The sequence below is a fragment of the Carcharhinus amblyrhynchos genome, unplaced genomic scaffold, assembly GCF_965287045.1.
Source record: "Carcharhinus amblyrhynchos unplaced genomic scaffold, sCarAmb.v2.hapA chromosome_233, whole genome shotgun sequence".
Taxonomy (NCBI): Eukaryota; Metazoa; Chordata; class Chondrichthyes; order Carcharhiniformes; family Carcharhinidae; genus Carcharhinus; species Carcharhinus amblyrhynchos.
The window spans coordinates 80,449-102,437 of NW_027649973.1; the positions used below are offsets into that span (position 1 = coordinate 80,449).

Consider the following 21,989-nt stretch of genomic DNA (forward strand, 5'->3'; position numbering starts at 1 on the left):
TTCCCTTTGGAAAACGAACTGCAGATTGTATTAACATTAAACCTGTCTCTGTGTCTCAGTTCTGGACACAGCACACACTGACCCTTGTGAGGATCACACTGTGCTGAGAGATACCTGGAGGAGCACAAGTTGCAGATGGACAGAATGTGTCTGGGACGTGAAATGTGATGATGGTCTTCGTACAGGCTGGTACCGGTTTAAAAGGTAGAGGCAGCGACATTTCCTGATAAACTGGGCACAGCGGGAGGAAAGGGTCAGTGTGGATACAGTCACTGCAGAGAGACTGCGATGGTCAGAGATACCAGTGCGGGGTGGGGGGGTGGGGGTAGGGATGGGGTTGGGGAGATGGGAAACAGCAGTCGGTAAATTCTTCCCATGATGATGTGAATGGTTGTTGGTGTGAAATGAGTGGCCTGCGGGGAGGTTTCACACTCAGCCAGGTTGCTGTGTGTGTGGAGCCTCACGCAGGCCAGACCGAGTAAGGATGGCAGATTTCCCTCCCCATCAGTGGTGAGTAACATTCACCCCACACAAGTGCCAGGCAATGACCATCTCCAAGAAGGGAGGATCTAACCGTCTCCCTCCTCCACATTCAGCCAGCACTGCATACCCACCTTCACAACCCCACCCCCCCAACAACTCCCCCGCCCCCCCAACCTCCCCCCAGCCCCCCCAACCTCTCCCCCGCCCCCCCAACCTCTCCCCCGCCCCCCCAACCTCCCCGCCCCCCCCAACCTCCCCGCCCCCCCACCACTCCCCCCCTGCACCACCACCCCCATTATCACCATCCTGTGCGTTACCACTGACCAGAAACTGACCAAGGGCCCAGCCAGTTAGAGAGAACTTAATCATCTCCCCGCTTGACATTCAGTGGCATTGCCGTCACTGAATCCCTCCCCGTCAAACACCCTCCTGGGGGTTACCATTGACCAGAAACTGAACAGTCGTTGATATACTGTGGCTACCAGAGCAGGTCAGAGGCTGGCAATCTGCAGAAAGGAACCCACCTCCTGACTCCCCGATAAGCCAGTCCACCACGTACAAGCACAAAGGTCATGAGTCTGTTGGGATACTCTCCATTTACCTGGATGAGTGGGGCTCCCGACAACACTCGAGAAAGATCAACACCATTTGGGACAGGACAGGACAGCTCGATCGACACGCTAACTACAAACATTCACTCTTTCCACCACCAACACACAGAGATGGCGGGCCGAAGGGCCAGCAAAGTAGATGAAATGGAAACATTTGGAAAGGACATTGGGTAAATGCTGGGAGGAGAGGCGTAAAATCCAGTGGGGAGAGGAATGGGAGGAGTGTGAGACAACATTGGGTAGATCATTCACACGGGCTAGCAGGGACACAGGACCGAATGTCTCTCAATCCCAGCTGTATCACTCTGTAATTCTCTGTCTCTGTGATTGTTGTTCCAGTTCTGGAGGATGGAAGATTTCGGAGATTCCAGTCGCAGAGGGACACTGCTCCACAGCATCTCCAGGCTGGTTACAGGGTAGAGTCAGACTTTACAATATCAGATTTATTCTCACTGTCCAGCACTTTTCACATCGCTTACACTCTCCAATATTTATACACCTCGTTTCAGGATCACATCCTACCCTGGAACAGGGGGAAGGAAGCGGGACAGTCTGTTTTTCCGGGATTGGGAATCCTTGCAGCTGGAAGCAAGAGATAAAGATTAAAAACTGCGGCAGTTACTTTGTCTATGAGCTGAAACCAACACCATACTGTAACGCTGTTTATTGCACAGGTACATTGCTGTTTCAAAATGACCCAGGAGGGTGAGACTGGATATACCGGGACACTGACACACCCAGCGACTGAGGGGGAGAGGGACGGAGTGACTGAGGGGGAGAGGGACGGAGTAACTGAGTTGGGGGGAGGGACGGAGTGACTGATAGGAGAGAGGCACGGAGTGACTGAGGGGGAGAGGCACGGAGTGACTGAGGGGGAGAGGGGCGGAGTGTCCGAGGGGCGGAGTGTCCGAGGGGCGGAGTGTCCGAGGGGCGGAGTGTCCGAGGGGCGGAGGGACGGAGTGTCCGAGGGGCGGAGTGACCGAGGGGCGGAGGGACGGAGTGACCGAGGGGCGGAGGGACGGGGGAGCGGGAGCGAGGGGAGTGGGATTGAGGGAGTGGGGTGTCATGACAGGAGTTAGTGTGCTGTGTGCAGAGTGCCGTGTGATTTAATGTCTCGTTGTGACACAGTTTCTGGGCACTGACTGATTGCGGGTGGAATAAATTGGGAAGTGTAAATTGGCCTGAATTTCCATTCCAACCAGATGAAGATTGGGATGATTTCTACTCTGTGATCTCCCATATCTCCTCCCTTGTCACAGACCCAGGGACAGCACCAACTCTGGGAGCCGATGATAAATCCCAGCCGGAATCCACTGACCCAGCTTCCCGAATCCCGACAGAACCTCCAACCTCAGGTATCAAACTGCCGCTAGTTGATACAGATTCGACATTCCCCAGATATCCTGCCGGAATTTCCGAGTCGCGAGAGCGTGTCTCGACTGAGTGGATTGGCAGATGGAGTTCCCCCTGGGAAATTATGAGATTGTTGCGTTTGGAAGGGAGAATGAGACGGGGAATCATTATTGAAATGGAGAGAGGCTGCAGAAAGTTGCGGTACAAAGGGGGACTTCGGGGGGAAGGGGAGGGAGGGAGCGTCATCGTCTCTGAGAGCCAGGATGCTGGGAGACAGGGTCAGGAGCTCATAGAAACAGTGAGACACAGAAACTAAAAGCAGGAGGAGGCCATTCGGCCCTTTCAGCCTGCTCTGCCATTCATTATGAATTCATGGCTGATCATCAAATTCAATGTCCTGATTACCCCTCTCTTTTGTCCTACCATATCCCTCAATCCCTTTAGTCCCAAGAGCTATATCTTATTTCTTCTCAAAATCTCACAACGTTTTGGCCTGAACTACTTTCTGTGGGAGTGAATTCCACACATTCACCACCCTCTGGGTGAGGAAATTTCCCCTCACCTCAGTCCTAAAAGGTTTACATAAGAACATAAGAAATAGGAGCAGGAGTAGGCCATCTAGCCCTTCGAGCCTGCCCCGCCATTCAATAAGATCATGGCTGATCTGTCGTGCCTCAGTTCCACATTCCCGTCCTCTCCCCATAACCCTTAATCCCCTCTCTTATCCTCAAACTATGACCCCCTTGTTCTGGACTCCCCCCACCATCGGGAACATTCTGAATCTACCCTGTCTAACCCTGCTAGAACTTTGTAAGTTTCTATGAGATCCCCTCTCACTCTTCTAAACTCCAGTGAATATAATCCTAACCGACTTCGTCTCTCCTCATATGACAGACCTGCCATCCCAGGAATCAGCCTGGTAAACCTTCGCTGTGCTCCCTCTGTAACAAGGAACATCCTTCCTCAGATACGGTCACCTAAACTGCACACAATACTCCAGGTGTGGCCTCACCAACACCCTGTACAATTACAGCAAATCATCCCTATTCCTCTACTCAAATCCTCTCACTCTGAAGGCCAACATACCATTTGATGCCTTGGGGACCCCACGCATTCCGGACAATCTTCCACCTTCTTCCTTCGGGAAAAAGATACAAAAGTCTGAAGTCACGTCATGATCGACTCAAGAACACCTTCTTCCCTGCTGCTGTCAGACTGTTGAATACACCTTTCTCTACCCCTTATCTGTGACCGTAACACTGCATTCCACACTTTCTCCTTTCTGTCTTTATGAACGGTATGCTTTATCTGCACAGCAAGCTAGAAACAATACATTTCACTTAATCCCAATACACGTGACAATAATAAATCAAATATTAAGTTGATCTTTCTTTGCACCCTAGCTGTGACTGTAATATTAAATTCTGCACCCCCTTCTCTATGAATAGTATGGTTTGTCTGTTGGCGTACAAGAAACAATACTTTTCACTGATTCCCATTACATGTGACAATAATAAATGAAATATAAAATAGTGTTGGATCAGATGTGTTCTTATTAAATGGGATAGCAGGATGGAAGGGCTGAATAGAACATAGAACAGTACAGCGCAGAACAGGCCCTTCGGCCCACGATGTTGCGCCGACCAGTTAAAAAACAATGACCCACTAACCTAAACCAATCCCTTTTCGTCCATAAACCTATCCATGGATCTCTTAAACGCCCCCAAACTAGGCGCATTTACAACTGCAGCAGGCAGGGCATTCCAATCCCTCACCACCCCCTGGGTAAAGAACCTACCCCTGACATCCGTCCTATAACTACCCCCCCTTAATTTAAAGCCATGCCCCCTTGTGCGAGCTTTCTCCATCCGAGGAAAACGGTTATCACTATCCACCCTATCTAAACCTCTAATCATCTTATATATTTCAATAAGATCCCCTCTTAGCCGCCTTCTTTGTAGTGAAAACAACCCCAAATCCCTCAGTCTCTCCTCATAGGACCTCCCCTCCATACCAGGCAACAGCCTGGTAAACCTCCTCTGCACCCTCTCCAATGCCTCCACATCCTTCCTGTAATGCGGGGACCAGAACTGCACACAGTACTCCAAGTGCGGCCGCACCAGAGTTGTGTACAGTTGCAACATGACGCTGCGACTCCTAAATTCAATCCCCCTACTAATAAACGCCAAGACACCGTATGCCTTCTTAACAACCTTATCTACTTGATTCCCAACTTTCAGGGATCTATGTACACATACACCTAGATCCCTCTGTTCATCCACACTATTCAAAGTCCTCCCGTTAGCCCTATACTCGACACATCTGTTATTCCTACCAAAGTGAATTACCTCACACTTTTCCGCATTAAACTCCATCCGCCATCTCTCGGCCCAGCTCTGCAACCTGTCTAAGTCTCCCTGCAAACTATGACACCCTTCCTCACAATCTACCACACCTCCGACTTTGGTGTCATCAGCAAATTTACTAATCCACCCAACTATACCCTCATCCAGATCATTAATAAAAATCACAAACAGCAGTGGCCCCAGAACAGATCCCTGAGGCACACCACTCGTAACCGAACTCCATGACGAATATTTATCATTAACCACCACCCTCTGTCTCCTATCTGCTAGCCAATTCCTGATCCAATTTCCTAGATTACCCTCAATCCCATACATCTGCATTTTCTGCAGAAGCCTACCATGGTGAACCTTATCAAACGCCTTACTAAAATCCATATATACCACGTCAACTGCCTTACCCCCATCCACCTCTTTGGTCACTTTCTCAAAAAACTCAATAAGGTTAGTAAGGCAGGACCTACCCGCTACAAAACCATGCTGACTATCTCCAATCAATTCATTACTCTCCAAATAACTATAAATCCTATCCCTAATAATTTTTTCTAAAACCTTGCCCACAACAGAAGTAAGACTCACCGGTCTATAATTCCCGGGGAAGTCTCTGTTCCCCTTCTTAAACAATGGGACAACATTCGCTATCCTCCAATCTTCCGGTACTATACCAGAGACCAACGACGACCTGAAGATCAGAGCCAGAGGCTCTGCAATCACCTCTCTTGCCTCCCAGAGAATCCTAGGGTAAATCCCATCCGGACCAGGGGACTTATCTATTTTCAAACCCTCCAGAATATCCAGCACATCCCCCTTATCAACTGCAATACTATTTTACACCCCTGCAACCCAGTGTCCTCCTCAGCTATATTCATGTTCCTCCGCGTGAACACCGAAGAGAAATATTGATTCAATGCCTCTCCAATCTCTTCCGGTTCCACACACATACAGCTGTCTGTAACTGGCCCTAATCTTGCCCTAACCAACCTTCTGTTCTTGACATACCTATAGAACGCCTTAGGATTCTCCTTAATCCTATCAGCCAAAGTCTTCTCATGTCCTCTTTTAGCCCTTCTTAACTCACTCTTCAACTCCCTCCTAGCCAATCTAAAGCTTTCTAGTGCACTACCTGAGCCCTCAAGTCTCATCCGAACATAAGCCTCCTTTTTCTTTTTAACCAACGAATCAACTTTTTTAGTGCACCACAGTTCCCTAGCCCTACCAATTCCTCCTTGCCTGACAGGGACATACCTATCACGGACTCGCAGTAGCTGCTCCTTGAAAAAACTCCACATTTCGGACGTTCCCAGTCCCTGTAATCTAGTCCAACCTATGCTTCCTAATTCTCTCCTAATAGCCTCATAATTACCCTCCCCCCAGCTAAAACTACTGACCCGAGGTTCATGCCTATCCCTTTCCATCACTAAGGTGAACGTAACCGAATTGTGGTCACTATCACCAAAATGCACACCAACTTCCAAGTCTAGCACCTGGTCTGGCTCATTTCCCAGCACCAAATCCAATATAGCCTCACCTCTAGTTGGCCTATCTACATACTGAGTCAAAAAACCTTCCTGCACGCTTTGTACAAAAACTGACCCCTCTAACGAGCTAGAGCTATAAAAATTCCAATCAATATTAGTAAAGTTAAAGTCCCCCATAACAATCACCCTATTACTTTCACTCCTAACCAGGATCGTCTCCGCAATCCTTTCCTCAACCTCTCTAGAACTTTTAGGAGGTCTATAAAAGACTCCCAACAGGGTGACCTCTCCTCTCCTATTTCTAATCTCCGCACATACTACCTCAACAGACAAGTCCTCATCAAACTTCCTCTCTGACACTGTGATACAGTCCTTGACCAATAATGCTACCCCTCCCCCCCTTCTACCTCCTTCTCTACTCCGACTAAAGCATTTGAACCCCGGGACCTGCAACAACCATTCCTGACCCTCCTCTATCCATGTCTCTGAAATGGCCACAACATAAAGTCCCAGGTACTGATCCACGCTGCAAGTTCATCCACTTTATTGCGAATACTCCTCGCATTAAAGTATCCGCATTTCAAACCCTGCTCCGCCCCACCCCCACGATGCCGTGCGTTGCAGTCCCCATCTATGCCCCCCTCACTTTCACCCCCTCTACTCAGGATCCCACCCCCCCTCCGAATCAGAGAATGGGTGACTCCTGTTCCTATTGCATCTGGTTTTAGGGGATTGATTGCTACAATGTGGTGGGTTTGGAACATGAACATTTTGTAAAGATTACGGTGTGATATTGTTCAGAGAGTAAGAGCAGTGTGAGGCTCTGTTCCGTTATTCCCCAATATTGACTGACGCCAGGTTCTTTAACCCTTTGTGGATTCAGGGACAGCCACACCTCCCACACATGGGGAGCAATCGACTGGAGAATCCAGCGAGCAGTCATCCTCTGTCCCAGCCGGATCTCCAACCTCAGGTAACTGAATTCCGGGAACGTTCCCACCGTAATCCTCATCCCACCCCCCACCGACTGTTGGAAAATCATTTCCTGGGACATCAGCGGAACACATTCCAGATAGAGACGGAGGGAGTGATTGAAGGGAGTGGGATGGAGTGAGTGCGGGCAGCGGGGTGGGGCGAGCGAGGGCAGCGGGGTGGGGCGAGCGAGGGCAGCAGGGTGGAGCGAGCGAGGGCAGGGGGGTGGAGCGAGTGAGGGCAGGGGGGTGGAGCGAGCGAGGGCAGCGGGGTGGAGCGAGCGAGGGCAGCGGGGTGGAGCGAGCGATGGCAGCGGGGTGGAGCGAGCGAGGGCAGCGGGGTGCAGCGAGCAAGGGCAGAGGGGTGTAGGGAGCGAGGGGAGCGGGGCGCGGCGAACGAGGGGAGTGGGGCGAGGGGAGAGCGGCGTAACCTCGGCACATTCGGCCTTTCCAGATTCCAGTCGAATTCTCTTGCGAATCCCTCGATTGAACCTGCCTCCCCCACACTGTCAGACAGCTCACTGCACACCCCAACCACTCACCGTGTGAAATCAGTTCTCCTTGTGTTCCCATTGATTCTCTGACCGATCCCCGTCAATCTGTCTGTCCCCCTCTGGTTCTGGTAAAATTCCATTTGTCGCGGTTTTGCCTCTCTGCCCAGCCTGACCATTTGTGGTGTCTCTGTTGGGTTTATTGCCTTGTTCCTTTTGCCTCGGCTCTAATTGTTCATCTGGAACAGAGGGTGCTGTGTCTGAGGTGTGAGGTAGAGGGTCAGGATTTCACTGGGAGACAGATAGAAACCTGGTTCGAACAAGGTGGGTAAAGACTTGAGATTGAGTGTGTAATATTTTCAATCGGGTGGTGTCAGGAGCAGAGCAGGTGTCGAAGGTGAGGTTGTCGGTTCTCCGATAATCAGAATTCTCTTTGGAAAATGAACTGCAGATTGTATTAACATTAAACCTGTCTCTGTGTCTCAGTTCTGGACTCCGCACACACTGACCCTTGTGAGGGTCACACTGTGCTGAACGATACCTGGAGGAACACAAGTTGCAGATGGACAGAATGTGTCAGCGATTTGAAATGTGATAATGGTCTTCGTACAGGCTGGTACCGGTTTAAAAGGTAGAGGCAGTGACATTTCCTGATAAACTGGGCACAGCGGGAGGATAGGGTCAGTGTGGATACAGTCACTGCAGAGAGACTGCGATGGTCAGAGATACCGGTGGGGGGGGCGTGGGGGTGTGTGGTGAGCCAGTGGGGGGAAACAGCAGTCGGTAAATTCTTCCCGTGATGATGTGAATGGTTGTTGGTGAGAAATGAGTGGCCTGCAGGGAGATTTCACACTCAGCCAGGTTGCTGTGTGTGTGGAGCCTCACGCAGGCCAGACCAGTAAGGATGGCAGATTTCCCTCCCCATCAGTGGTAACGTTCACCCCACACAAGTGCCAGGCAATGACCATCTCCAGCAAGGGAGGATCTGACCATCTCCCTCCTCCACATTCAACCATTGTTGCATAGCCCCCCTTCCCCACCTCCCCCACACAACCACCCCCACTATCACCATCCTGGGCGTTACCATTGACCAGAAACTGAACAGTCATTGATATACTGTGGCTACCAGAGCAGGTCAGAGGCTGGTAATCTGCAGAAAGGAACCCACCTCCTGACTCCCCAATAAGCCAGTCCACCACGTACAAACACAAAAGTCATGAGTCTGTTGGGATACTCTCCATTTACCTGGATGAGTGGGGCTCCCGACAACACTCGAGAAAGCTCAACACCATTCGGGACAGGACAGCTCGATCGACACGCTAACTACAAACATTCACTCTCTCCACCACCAACGCATAGAGATGGCGGGCTGAAGGGCCAGCAAAGTAGATGAAATGGAAACATTTGGAAAGGACATTGGGTAAATGCTGGAAGGAGAGGCGTAAAATCCAGTGGGGAGAGGAATGGGAGGAGTGGGAGACAACATTGGATAGATCATTCACAGGGGCTAGCAGGGACACAGAGGACTGAATGGCTTTCAATCCCAGCTGTATCCCTCTGTAATTCTCTGTCTCTGTGATTGTTGTTCCAGTTCTGGAGGATGGAAGATTTCGGAGATTCCAGTCGCAGAGGGACACTGCTCCACAGCATCTCCAGGCTGGTTACAGGGTAGAGTCAGACTTTACAATATCAGATTTACTTTCAGTGTCCAGCACTGTTCACATCGCTTACACTCTCCAATATTTATACACCTCATTTCAGGATCACATCCCACCCTGGAACAGGGGGAAGGAAGCGGGACAGTCTGTTTTTCCGGGATTGGGAATCCCTGCAGCTGGAAGCAAGAGATAAAGATTAAAAACTGCGGCAGTTACTTTGTCTATGAGCTGAAACCAACACCATACTGTAACGCTGTTTATTGCACAGGTACATTGCTGTTTCAAAATGACCCAGAGGGTGAGACTGGATATACCGGGACACTAAAACACCCAGTGACTGAGGGGAAGAGGGACGGAGTGACTGAGGGGGAGAGGGACGGAGTGCCTGAGGGGGAGAGGGACGGAGTGCCTGAGGGGGAGAGGGATGGAGTGACTGAGGGGGAGAGGGACGGAGTTACTGAGGGGGAGAGGGATGGAGTGACTGAGGGGGAGACGGACGGAGTGACTGGGGGAGAGGGACGGAGTGACTGAGGGGGATAGGGACGGAGTGACTGGGGGGAAGGGACGGAGTGACTGGGGGAAGAGGGACGGAGTGACTAGGGGGAGAGGGACGGAGTGACTGAGTGGGGGGAGGGACGGAGTGACTGATGGGAGAGAGGCATGGAGTGACTGAGGGGGAGAGGCACGGAGTGACTGAGGGGGAGAGGCACGGAGTGACCGAGGGGCGGAGTGACCGAGGGGCGGAGTGACCGAGGGGCGGAGGGACGAGGGGAGAGGGAGCGAGGGGAGTGGGGTGTCGTGACAGGAGTTAGTGTGCTGTGTGCAGAGTGCAGAGTGACTTAATGTCTCGTTGTGACACAGTTTCTGGGCACTGACTGATTGCGGTTGGAATAAATTGGGAAATGTAAATTGGCCTGAATTTCCATTCCAACCAGATGAAGATTGGGATGATTTCTACTCTGTGATCTCCCATATCTCCTCCCTTGTCACAGACCCAGGGACAGCACCAACTCTGGGAGCCGAAGATAAATCCCAGCCAGAATCCACTGACCCAGCTTCCCGAACTCCGACAGAATCTTCAACCTCAGGCTCGCCTTCATAGCGAGGGGGATTGAATATAAAAGTAGGGAGGTCTTGCTGCGGCTGAATCGGGCATTGGTGAGGCCGCAGCTGGAGTACTGTGTGCAGTTTTGGGCGCCGTACTTACACAAGGATATTTTGGCCTTGGAGGGAGTGCAGAGGAGGTTTACTAGGCTGATGCCAGAGTTGAGGGGGTTGAGCTATGAGGAGACGCTGAATAAATTAGGCTTGTACTCGTTAGAGTTTAGAAGAATGAGGGGAGATCTCATTGAGACGTATAAGATGATGAATGGGATGGATAGGATAGAGGTGGAGAGACTCTTCCCGCTCAAAGGATAGTAGGACTAGGGGGCACAGCCTCAAGATAAAGGGGGGACGGTTTAGAACGGAGTTGAGGAGGAACTTCTTCACTCAAAGGGTGGTGAATCTCGAATTCTCTGCCCGTTGAAGTGGTGGAGGCTGCCTCGCTAAATATTTTTAAGACGAGGGTTGATGGGTTTTTGATAAAAGAGGGGATTAAGGGTTATGGGGAGAGGGCGGGAATGTGGAACTGAGCCACGACAGATCAGCCATGATCTTATTGAATGGCGGGGCAGGCTCGAAGGGCTAGATGGCCTACTCCTGCTCCTATTTCTTAAGTTCTTATGTTCTTATGTATCAAACTGCCGCTAGTTGATACAGATTCGACATTCCCCAGATATCCTGCTGGAATTTCCAACTCGCGTGAGCGTGTGTCGTGACTGAGGGGATTGGCAGATGGAGTTCCCCCTGGGAAATTATGAGATTGTTGCGTTTGGAAGGGAGAATGAGACGGGGAATCATTATTGAAATGGAGAGAGGCTGCAGAAAGTTGCGGTACAAAGGGGGACTTCGGGGGGAAGGGGAGGGAGGGAGAGTCATCGTCTCTGAGAGCCAGGATGCTGGGACACGGGGTCAGGAGCTCATAGAAACAGTGAGACACAGAAACTAGAAGCAGGAGGAGGCCATTCGGCCCTTTCAGCCTGCTCTGCCATTCATTATGAATTCACGGCTGATCATCAAATTCAATGTCCTGATTACCCCTCTCTTTTGTCCTACCATATCCCTCGATCCCTTTAGTCCCAAGAGCTATATCTTATTTCTTAAAATCTCACAACGTTTTGGCCTGAACTACTTTCTGTGGGAGTGAATTCCACACATTCACCACCCTCTGGGTGAAGAAATTTCCCCTCACCTCAGTCCTAAAAGGTTTAGATAAGAACATAAGAAATAGGAGCAGGAGTAGGCCATCTAGCCCTTCGAGCCTGCCCCGCCATTCAATAAGATCATGGCTGATCTGTCGTGCCTCAGTTCCACATTCCCGCCCTCTCCCCATAACCCTTAATCCCCTCTCTTATCCTCAAACTATGACCCCCTTGTTCTGGACTCCCCCCACCATCGGGAACATTCTGAATCTACCCTGTCTAACCCTGCTAGAACTTTGTAAGTTTCTATGAGATCCCCTCTCACTCTTCTAAACTCCAGTGAATATAATCCTAACCGACTTCGTCTCTCCTCATATGACAGACCTGCCATCCCAGGAATCAGCCTGATAAACCTTTGCTGTGCTCCCTCTGTAACAAGGAACATCCTTCCTCAGATACGGACACCTAAACTGCACACAATACTCCAGGTGTGGCCTCACCAACACCCTGTACAATTACAGCAAAAACATCCCTATTCCTCTACTCAAATCCTCTCACTCTGAAGGCCAACATACTATTTGATGCCTTGGGGACCCCACGCATTCCGGACAATCTTCCACCTTCTTCCTTCGGGAAAAAGATACAAAAGTCTGAAGTCACGTCATGACCGACTCAAGAACACCTTCTTCCGTGCTGCTGTCAGACTGTTGAATACACCTTTCTCTACCCCTTATCTGTGACCGTAACACTGCGTTCCACACTTTCTCCTTTCTGTCTTTATGAACGGTATGCTTTATCTGCACAGCAAGCTAGAAACAATACATTTCACTGAATCCCAATACATGTGACAATAATAAATCAAATATTAAGTTGATCTTTCTTTGCACCCTAGCTGTGACTGTAATATTAAATTCTGCACCCCCTTCTCTATGAACAGTATGGTTTGTCTGTTGGCGTACAAGAAACAATACTTTTCACTGATTCCCATTACATGTGACAATAATAAATGAAATATAAAATAGTGTTGGATCAGATGTGTCCTTATTAAATGGGATAGCAGGATGGAAGGGCTGAATGGGTGACTCCTGTTCCTATTGCGTCTGGTTTTAGGGGATTGATTGCTCCAATCTGGTGTGTTTGGAACACGAACATTTTGTAAAGATTACGGTGTGATATTGTTCAGAGAGTAAGAGCAGTGTGAGGCTCTGTTCCGTTATTCCCCAATATTGACTGACGCCAGGTTCTTTAACCCTTTGTGGATTCAGGGACAGCCACACCTCCCACACACGGGGACCAATCGACTGGAGAATCCAGCGAGCAGTCATCCTCTGTCCCAGCCGGATCTCCAACCTCAGGTAACTGAATTCCGGGAACATTCCCAGCAGAATCCTCATCTCACGCCCCACTGACAGTCGGAAAATCATTTCCTGGGACATCAGCGGAACACATTCCAGATAGAGACGGAGGGAGTGAGTGAGAGGAGTTTGGTGGAGCGAGCGAGGGCAGCGGGGTGGGGCGAGCGAGGGCAGTGGGGTGCAGTGAACGAGGGCAGCGGGGTGGAGCGAGCCAGGGCAGCGGGATGTGACAGTCGTGAATATCCACCCAGTGGAGCTCGTACTGTGGGGAGTGACGGTGATGTTCTGGGTTAATGTGGGACCACAGTAAAAAGCCTGACAACACCAGGTTTTAGTCCAACCGATGTATTTGATAACACTCAAAAGCTTTCGAGGGGACTGCCTCTTCATCAGGTGAATGGAGAGTTCTGGCCTCAGACAGAGCATATAAAGCACAGACTGTTTAGAGATTACTGATTAAAATGCGAATCCTTACACCTAACCTGCTGTTCAAGACCTGAAGTGGCTGACAATGTGAGTGGAAGGAGCACTGATCGGTTGGACTAAAACCTGGTGTTGTCAGACTTTTTACTGTGTTTATGCCAGTCCAACGCCGGCATTCCCACATTAATGTGGGAGACACAGAGAGTGATGGAGAATGGAGATGATATTAAACAGACGGGACGGGGAGGTACATTCTCTGTGAGGGATATTTTTTGATCGATGCTGCTTCCTACACTAAACCCTGGCTGTGTGGACCTTGCTGACGGTGTGTGTGTTGTGTTTAGATTCTGGGTCCCAGACCATTAATGTGGAGATCTCTTCAATGACGGAACTGGACGATGACACAGCAAAGAAGGTGGCCCTGAGGAAGGTGAGAGTTTGTATTGTACTGAGCTCAACACCAGAGAGAGAGAGAGAGGACCCCCACCCCCTCACTGTCAGCACTCACTGACTGCTGATTCCAGCTCACAATCATTAACCCTTCCCAATGCATCCCCTCTGCTCATTCTCACCCCCACACCTGTAACAAGAGGGGCTGAATGGCCTCACAGTTTTAATAACAGTCTCCAGATGGACTGAATGGCCGATTGCTTTCATTCTCCGTCTGTCTGTCTGTCTCTCTCTCTCTCTGTTTTTCTCTCCATCTCTCTCTCTGTATCTCTCTTTTTTTCTCTCTCTGTATCTCTCTGTTTTTCTCTCTGTTTCTCTCTCTGTTTCTGTCTCTCTATATTTGTTTTTCTCTCTCTCTCTCTCTTTCTGTCTCTCTGTCTCCCTCTGTTTCTATCTCTCTCTCTCTCTCTATCTCTCGGCTCTCATCCTTTCTCCTGTGTCCTTTCCAGGTGCAGCAGATGTTCCAGGATCAGAGTCCAAAGCAGCCGATTGATTGGGATCAGGCGGAGGTCCAGCGCTGGGATGTGGACGAGCCGGATCCCTGATGGAGATCACCCTGTGAGCGAGCAACCGGATCCCGTGATCCGGTCTGGGTGCGATTCCCAGACTCGCTCCAGGACCGTTCGACCTTAATCTCAGCTCGTTTCCTGCAAGTACAGGGTTTATCTCCAATGAGTGTGTGAGAGTTAAAGCTATATTTACTGTGTGTTAGGCTGCAGGGTGTGGGAGCTTGAAGCATTTGTTTCTGATCGCTTTCAGTAGGGAATTAAAGTCCTGTTTTGTAAAGAACGCCCGCTGCTCAGTTGGAACCAGACTGACCCTCCAGTTGTAGAACATAGAACATTACAGCGCAGAACAGGCCCTTCGGCCCACGATGTTGCGCCGACCAGTTAAAAAAAACAATGACCCACTAACCTAAACCAATCCCTTTTCGTCCATAAACCTATCCACGGATCTCTTAAACGCCCCCAACCTAGGCGCATTTACAACTGCAGCAGGCAGGGCATTCCAATCCCTCACCACCCTCTGGGTAAAGAACCTACCCCTGACATCTGTCCTATAACTACCCCCCCTTAGTTTAAAGCCATGCCCCCTCGTGCTAGATTTTTCCATCAGAGGAAAAAGGCTATCACTATCCACCCTATCTAAACCTCTAATCATCTTATATGTTTCAATAAGATCCCCTCTTAGCCGCCTTCTTTCTAGTGAAAACAACCCCAAATCCCTCAGTCTCTCCTCATAGGACCTCCCCTCCATACCAGGCAACATCCTGGTAAACCTCCTCTGCACCCTCTCCAATGCCTCCACATCCTTCCTGTAATGTGGGGACCAGAACTGCACACAGTACTCCAAGTGCGGCCGCACCAGAGTTGTGTACAGTTGCAACATAACGCTACGACTCCTAAATTCAATCCCCCTACCAATAAACGCCAAGACACCGTATGCCTTCTTAACAACCTTATCTACTTGATTCCCAACTTTCAGGGATCTATGTACACATACACCTAGATCCCTCTGCTCCTCCACACTATTCAAAGTCCTCCCGTTAGCCCTATACTCAACACATCTGTTATTCCTACCAAAGTGAATTACCTCACACTTCTCTGCATTAAACTCCATCCGCCACCTCTCGGCCCAGCTCTGCAACCTGTCTAAGTCTTCCTGCAAACTATGACACCCTTCCTCACTATCTACCACACCTCCGACTTTGGTGTCATCAGCAAATTTACTGATCCACCCAACTATACCCTCTTCCAGATCATTAATAAAAATCACAAACAGCAGTGTCCCCAAAACAGATCCCTGAGGCACACCACTTGTAACCGAACTCCATGATGAATATTTACCATCAACCACCACCCTCTGTCTCCTATCCGCTAGCCAATTCCTGATCCAGTTCCCTAGATCACCCCCCAATCCCATACATCTGCATTTTCTGCAGAAGCCTACCATGGTGAACCTTATCAAACGCCTTACTAAAATCCATATACACCACGTCCACTGCCTTACCCCCATCCACCTCTTTGGTCACTTTCTCAAAAAACTCAATAAGGTTAGTAAGGCACGACCTACCCGCCACAAAACCATGCTGACTATCTCCAATCAACTCATTACTCTCCAAATAACTATAAATCCTATCCCCAATAATTTTTTCCAAAACCTTGCCCACAACAGAAGTGAGACTCACCGGTCTATAATTCCCGGGGAAGTCTCTGTTCCCCTTCTTAAACAATGGGACAACATTCGCTAACCTCCAATCTTCTGGTACTATACCAGAGGCCAACGACGACCTGAAGATCAGAGCCAGAGGCTCTGCAATCACTTCTCTTGCCTCCCAGAGAATCCTGGGGTAAATCCCATCCGGACCAGGGGACTTATCTATTTTCAGACCCTCCAGAATATCCAGCACATCCTCCTTATCAACTGTAACACTGTCAATTCTACTCCCCTGCAACCCAGTGTCCTCCTCAGCTACATCCATATCCCCCTGCGTGAACACCGAAGAGAAATATTGGTTCAATGCTTCACCAATCTCCTCCGGTTCCACACATAACTTCCCTCTGCCGTCTATAACTGGCCCTAACCTTGCCCTAACCAACCTTCTGTTCTTGACATACCTATAGAACGCCTTAGGATTCTCCTTAACCCTATCAGCCAAAGTCTTCTCATGTCCTCTTTTAGCCCTTCTTAGCTCACTCTTCAACTCCCTCCTAGCCAATCTAAAGCTTTCTAGTGCACTATCCGAGTGCTCACGTCTCATCCGAACATAAGCCTCCTTTTTCTTTTTAACCAACGAAGAAACTTTTTTGGTGCCCCATGGTTCCCTAGCCCTACCAATTCCTCCTTGCCTGACAGGGACATACCTATCACAGACTCGCAGTAGCTGCTTCTTGAAAAAACTCCACATTTCGGACGTTCCCAGTCCCTGTAATCTCCTAGTCCAACCTATGTTTCCTAATTCTCTCCTAATAGCCTCATAACTACCCTTCCCCCAGCTAAAACCACTGGCCCGAGGTTCATGCCTACCCCTTTCCATCACTAAGGTGAACGTAACCGAATTGTGGTCACTATCACCAAAATGCACACCAACTTCCAAATCCAACACCTGATCTGGCTCATTTCCCAGCACCAAATCCAATATAGCCTCACCTCTAGTTGGCCTATCTACATAATGTGTAGATAATACACATAATCTACAGTTGTGTCCCGTTCCGGGGTGTTCGAATTCTGCCCCTGACTGAGGGAACTGGATGAAAGATCTCCCATTGCGTCCGGCCCTTTGAGATTCAGGGAGTTGTCAGCACTGATATCAGGGACAAGGGCAGGCCCCGTGGCACAGTGGGTTATCACTGCAGCCTCACAGCGCCAGGGACCTGGGTTCGATTCCCAGCCTTGGGTCACTGTTTGTGCAGAGTCTGCACGTTCCCCCTGTGTCTGCATGGGTTTCCTCTCGTTTCCTCCCACTGTTTCCTCATGCTAAATTCTCCCTCAGTGTAACCCAAACAGGCACAGGAGTGTGGCGACTAGGGGCTTTTCACAGCAACTTCATTGCGGTGTTAATGTAAGCCTACCTGTGACGCACTTAAAGAAACTTTAAGCTTGAAGGACACCAGACAGCCCCTATGGAAGGTGAAACATCTCCGATATCCCCACTTGAATGGAGGTTTGTGTAGAATGGAGAAATGATTCAACACTGACATTGAACAGGGTCAGAGAGAGAGAATGAACGAGAGAAAGATAGAGGGAGAGATGGACAGAGAAGAGAGAGAGAGATAGTGAGATAGGCAGAGAGAGGCACAGAAAGAGAAAATGAAACAGAGAGAGATAGACAGAGAGTGAGAGAGATGATGAGATGGGCAGAGAGAGCAGGAGGCAGAGAGAGATGCAGGGAGAGGAGAGGGGCGGAGAGAGAGAGGTAGAGTCATTGAGGTTTACAGTGTGGAAACAGACCCTCCAGCCCAACTTGTCCATGCCGCCCTTTTTTTAAACCCCTAAGCTCGTCCCAGTTACCCGTGCTTGGCCCATATCTCTGAATACCCATCTTACCCATGCAACTGTCTAAATGCTTTTTAAAGGACAAAATTGTATGCGCCTCTACAACTACCTCTGTTAGCTTGTTCCAGACACAGAGAGAGAGGGGCAGAGAGAAAGAGAGTCAGAGACAGTCAGACAGAGAGAGAGAGAGAGAGAGAGAGAGGCACTGAGAGAGAGAGCGACAGAATCAGAGAGAGTCAGAGAAGCAGAGAGAGGGAGAGACCGAGAGAGAAAGAAAGAGAAAGAGAGAGAGGGGCAGAGACAGAGAGATTGAGAGAGGAGAGGGTCAAATGAAACAAATCCTCTGATTAGTTTTGAATATTAGTGATGTCTGAGCAGAGGACAAATGATTTCGAGAATGACCGTTCATCTGAGTCCGGATATCAGGTTGCTGCTTTATAAAACTCTGCTCAGGCCGCACTTATAGAGTCTCGCGTTTGATTCTGGTCACCACATCACAGGGAAGGACGTGCCGGCTTTGGAGAGGGTGCAGAAGAGGTTTCCCAGGAATACTGTCTGGATTAGAGGGTGGGAGCGATAAGGAGAAGCTGGACAAACTCGGGCTGTTATCTCTGGGGCAGAGAAGACCTGATGGAGGTGTATAAGATAATGAGGGACATGGGCAGAGTGGATAGGGAGCAGCTGTTCCCCTGAGTTGAAGGGTCAGTCACGTGGTGGGGGCCAGGGAGTCAAGGTGAGGGGGCGGGAGGTTTAGTGGGAGGAGAGACTAGATTTATTACTCTGAAGTTCTGCCTTTTGAGAATATATCTTTCTCTGGAAACCGTTGTCCGGAGCTGTGACTGGAGGTGTTAAAAGTCTGGAAATCCAACATCCATGTGAGCATATTGGTCTTTATTGCTTACTGGTTCTGAAGACGGTTTACGTCTGTGAGGAAATACTGATAAATTGGAACAACAGAGAAAGCTTGCTGTTAAGAATTGCGCTTTGTCATGTTTAAGTTCTTCAACTGGTGAAAGTGAGGCTAATTCTTTTTCTTATATGCTAACTGTGATCTTAAATAAACTTTGTTTGGTCAAAGCTCCCTAGTGGGTCAGTTGAATCAAACCTGGAGTGAAACACCTTACGCTCACCCGGATGCCCGAATCAAAAGTAAAAGTTGGGCTGTAGGCTAACTTCAGAATGTGCCCTGGAGTTCCTGATCTGGTCACTAACAGGAGTCTTTTATTGCTTGCTATCTGAGGTCTCCTTGTGTCATTGCAGGAGGAGACAGGGTAAGATCCCAGCAATGGAAGACACCTCCCCCCCCAAAAAAAAGAGGCAAAAGACGGACACTAGACGTAGGGATATCCTTCTGTGAATCCAGGGAGCTATTTGAATTCTGGGTGCATGCATTGGTACTCGGTTCCACTCTGCTGTTTTACCATGACTGAGAGAGTGCAGTATCCCGTCCTGAATCACACAAGAGTTTTCTCATTCATCCGTGGGACACAGGCGTCGCTGGCTGGGCAGCATTTATTGCCCATCCCTAGTTGCCCTTGGAGGCTGTGGTTCTGGAGTTAGATGTCGGTCAGACCAGGGTAAGGACAGCAGATTTCCTTCCCTAAAGGAACACGAGTGAACCAGATGGCTTTTTCCGACAATCGACAATGATCATCAGTAGATTCTTAATGCCAGTTTTTTTTTAATCGAATTCAAATTCCAACATCTGCCGTGGAGGGATTTGAACCCGCGTCCCCAGAAGATTCACAGATTTGAACCCAGGTCCCCAGCTGAGTTTGTGCATTAATAGCCTGGAGATAAGACCACGAGGCCATCACCTCCCCATTAATTGACCCAGTTTCAAATGACTTTCCAAGCACCTGTTGACAAAAAAAGATCCATCTTCGTGATGTCACAGCACCAACTTTCATCCTGGCAACTGCCTGATCTGACCATTGGAATGTGTATGATTCGACCATGCACAGTCAGCAGGAGACTCATCCCTGACCGTCATTCCACTGTTAAACACTAGGAACCTCTTCAGGGTTCTCCTCAGTTGATCAGTTTGGTCATTGCTGTGAAAGGATATTTTAGTGCCTCCTTGAGCTGCTCTCTGAAGTTGGACTGAGTCACCCCATAAATAAACATGTTTGTGCAGCAGGTCGGATTCTGCAACATGTAGCCCACTTTCTGCAATGTGTGTTCTGAATAGCTGTAGGACCCTTTGCTTTTAGTGTCTCAGAAATTGATCACAAACAACGACCACAGGACGATAAAGCTGCTGGGTATGCTGAAGAGTAAAATCATAGATTTCCTCCTGCTCTACATCTCTGGGTTGCTGCGGATCCCTCCCTTGCTCTGAGCCCTCAGTCCCTCTCAGACGTGACTGGCCTCCAAAGCATGCCTGACTATCAAAGCGTTGATTGACAGAATTAAACCGAAAGGCAGCAATGGGGTCAGAAGTTTGTGAAACCAGTTAAATGCCACCCACCCTGGATCAGTGAAAGAGCTGGGCTTGATACTACAGCCCCAGGGTACCTTTCCGATCGTCACAATAGATTGAAATGAGAAGTAGTCGGGGGATGTTGCTGGAACACGGCAGAATGCCGATGGTAGTGAGAACCCCCACCGCAGTTCTTCCTGTGCGATATTTCACCCTCAGTTTCTGACAACAGATGGCCACAAATCGGTCGAAGGAGAAGGCGACAGTGAACCAGACGGAACAGTCTATGTCTGTGCTAATCAGGACGGTGTGGGCACTGTATGCAGTGGGCGATGTCCAAGAAGATGAGTGGGAAATAATAATTAACAGTCTGGTTCAGTATGTCCTGAGTGACAATGACCAGCAGACCTGCCGTCGCCATTGTAACCAGGTAGACAGAGGTGCAGGTGGAGAGGCCACACTTTCCCCGCGATAGGATCACGATTCCCAGCAAGTTCACTGCGAGGGAGAGAAGGGAGATGACAGAAGACATAGGAGCAGAATTAGGCCACTGAGCCCATCGAGTCTGCTCTGCCATTCTATCATGGCTAATATTTTTCTCAGCCCCATTCTCCTGCCTTTTCCCCATAACCCCTGATCTCCTTATTAATCAGGAACCTATCTATCTCTGTCTTAAAGACACTCAATGATCCAGCCTCCTCTGTGACAAAAAGTTCCACAAGTTCCCCACTCTCTGGCTGAAGAAATTCCTCCTCATCTCTGTTTTAAAGGATCGTCCCTTCAGCGTGAGGTTGTGCCCCTCTGGTTCTAGTTTTTCCTGCTGGTGGAAACATCCTCTCCACATCCACTCTATCCCGGGCCTCGCAGTATCCTGTAAGTTTTAGTAAGAACCCTCCCCTCCTCATCCTTCTAAACTCCAACGAGTACAGACCCAGAGTCCTCAACCCGTTCCTCACACACGACAAGCTCTTCATTCCAGGGAATCATTCTGGTGAATCTCCTCTGGACCCTTTCCAAGGCCCAGCACACCCTTCCTTATGCATTGTGCATTTGTATAAAGTGGAGGTGGGACCCTCTCCCCGACCACCCCCAAACCTCTGAGAACGAACACTGAACCCCTCAAAGAGGAGTAGGTCACTGTATAATCTGTTAAGGTGAGTGTGAATTGGGACAATCTGAACCTCAGCAACTTGATGGTTAAATGAAAATAACCCGGTGACTCTGTGTAAACTCAACAGGGAACAATGTACCTCACTAACACAGAGCAAGCTGACTAAATATGAACAAACCCAATAAAACAGCATTCCAATGGAACGCTGCTCAGATAAATACAATTCCTGCTCATTCACCAAAACATCACATTTTTACTCACTCTCTAAATTACAACCAGGTTTTGTGTCTTCCAGAATACTCTGGGTCTTCCCTCTTGATTCTTCTTCTTTGGTAGATTTGCTATCGGGATGAGACTTTGAGTTAAGAGCGGTGAGCTGTGTCAGATGGCAGGTGTCCTTCCCTCTTTGTCCCACTGCCCCCTTCCTTTTATACCTGTGATGACGTATCGATATCTTTCTCAGAAGGCTAAGGAAATTTGGCACGTCCGCTCCGACTCTCACCAACTCTTACAGATGCACCATAGAAAGCATCCTTTCTGGTTGTGTCACAGCTTGGTATGGGCTCCTGCTCTGCCCAAGA

At 49.3% G+C, this 21,989-nt stretch overlaps 2 protein-coding genes across 2 annotated transcripts in view; both read left to right on the forward strand.

Moving 5' to 3' along the window:
- The window catches only part of LOC145338910 (pancreatic secretory granule membrane major glycoprotein GP2-like), a 91,874-nt gene extending 77,450 nt beyond the window's left edge, over positions 1-14,424 (forward strand). Inside the window, exons 3-8 of the mRNA XM_080183304.1 lie at positions 8,237-8,381; positions 9,342-9,418; positions 9,512-9,676; positions 12,917-13,006; positions 13,774-13,859; positions 14,329-14,424. Coding sequence (XP_080039430.1) covers positions 8,237-8,381; positions 9,342-9,418; positions 9,512-9,676; positions 12,917-13,006; positions 13,774-13,859; positions 14,329-14,424 — 659 coding nt within the window. The remainder of the gene's footprint in view (positions 1-8,236; positions 8,382-9,341; positions 9,419-9,511; positions 9,677-12,916; positions 13,007-13,773; positions 13,860-14,328) is intronic.
- LOC145338906 (uncharacterized) overlaps positions 1-21,989 on the forward strand; it is a 105,863-nt gene that overhangs the window by 3,151 nt on the left and 80,723 nt on the right. The gene's annotated exons all lie outside the window — the stretch shown is intronic.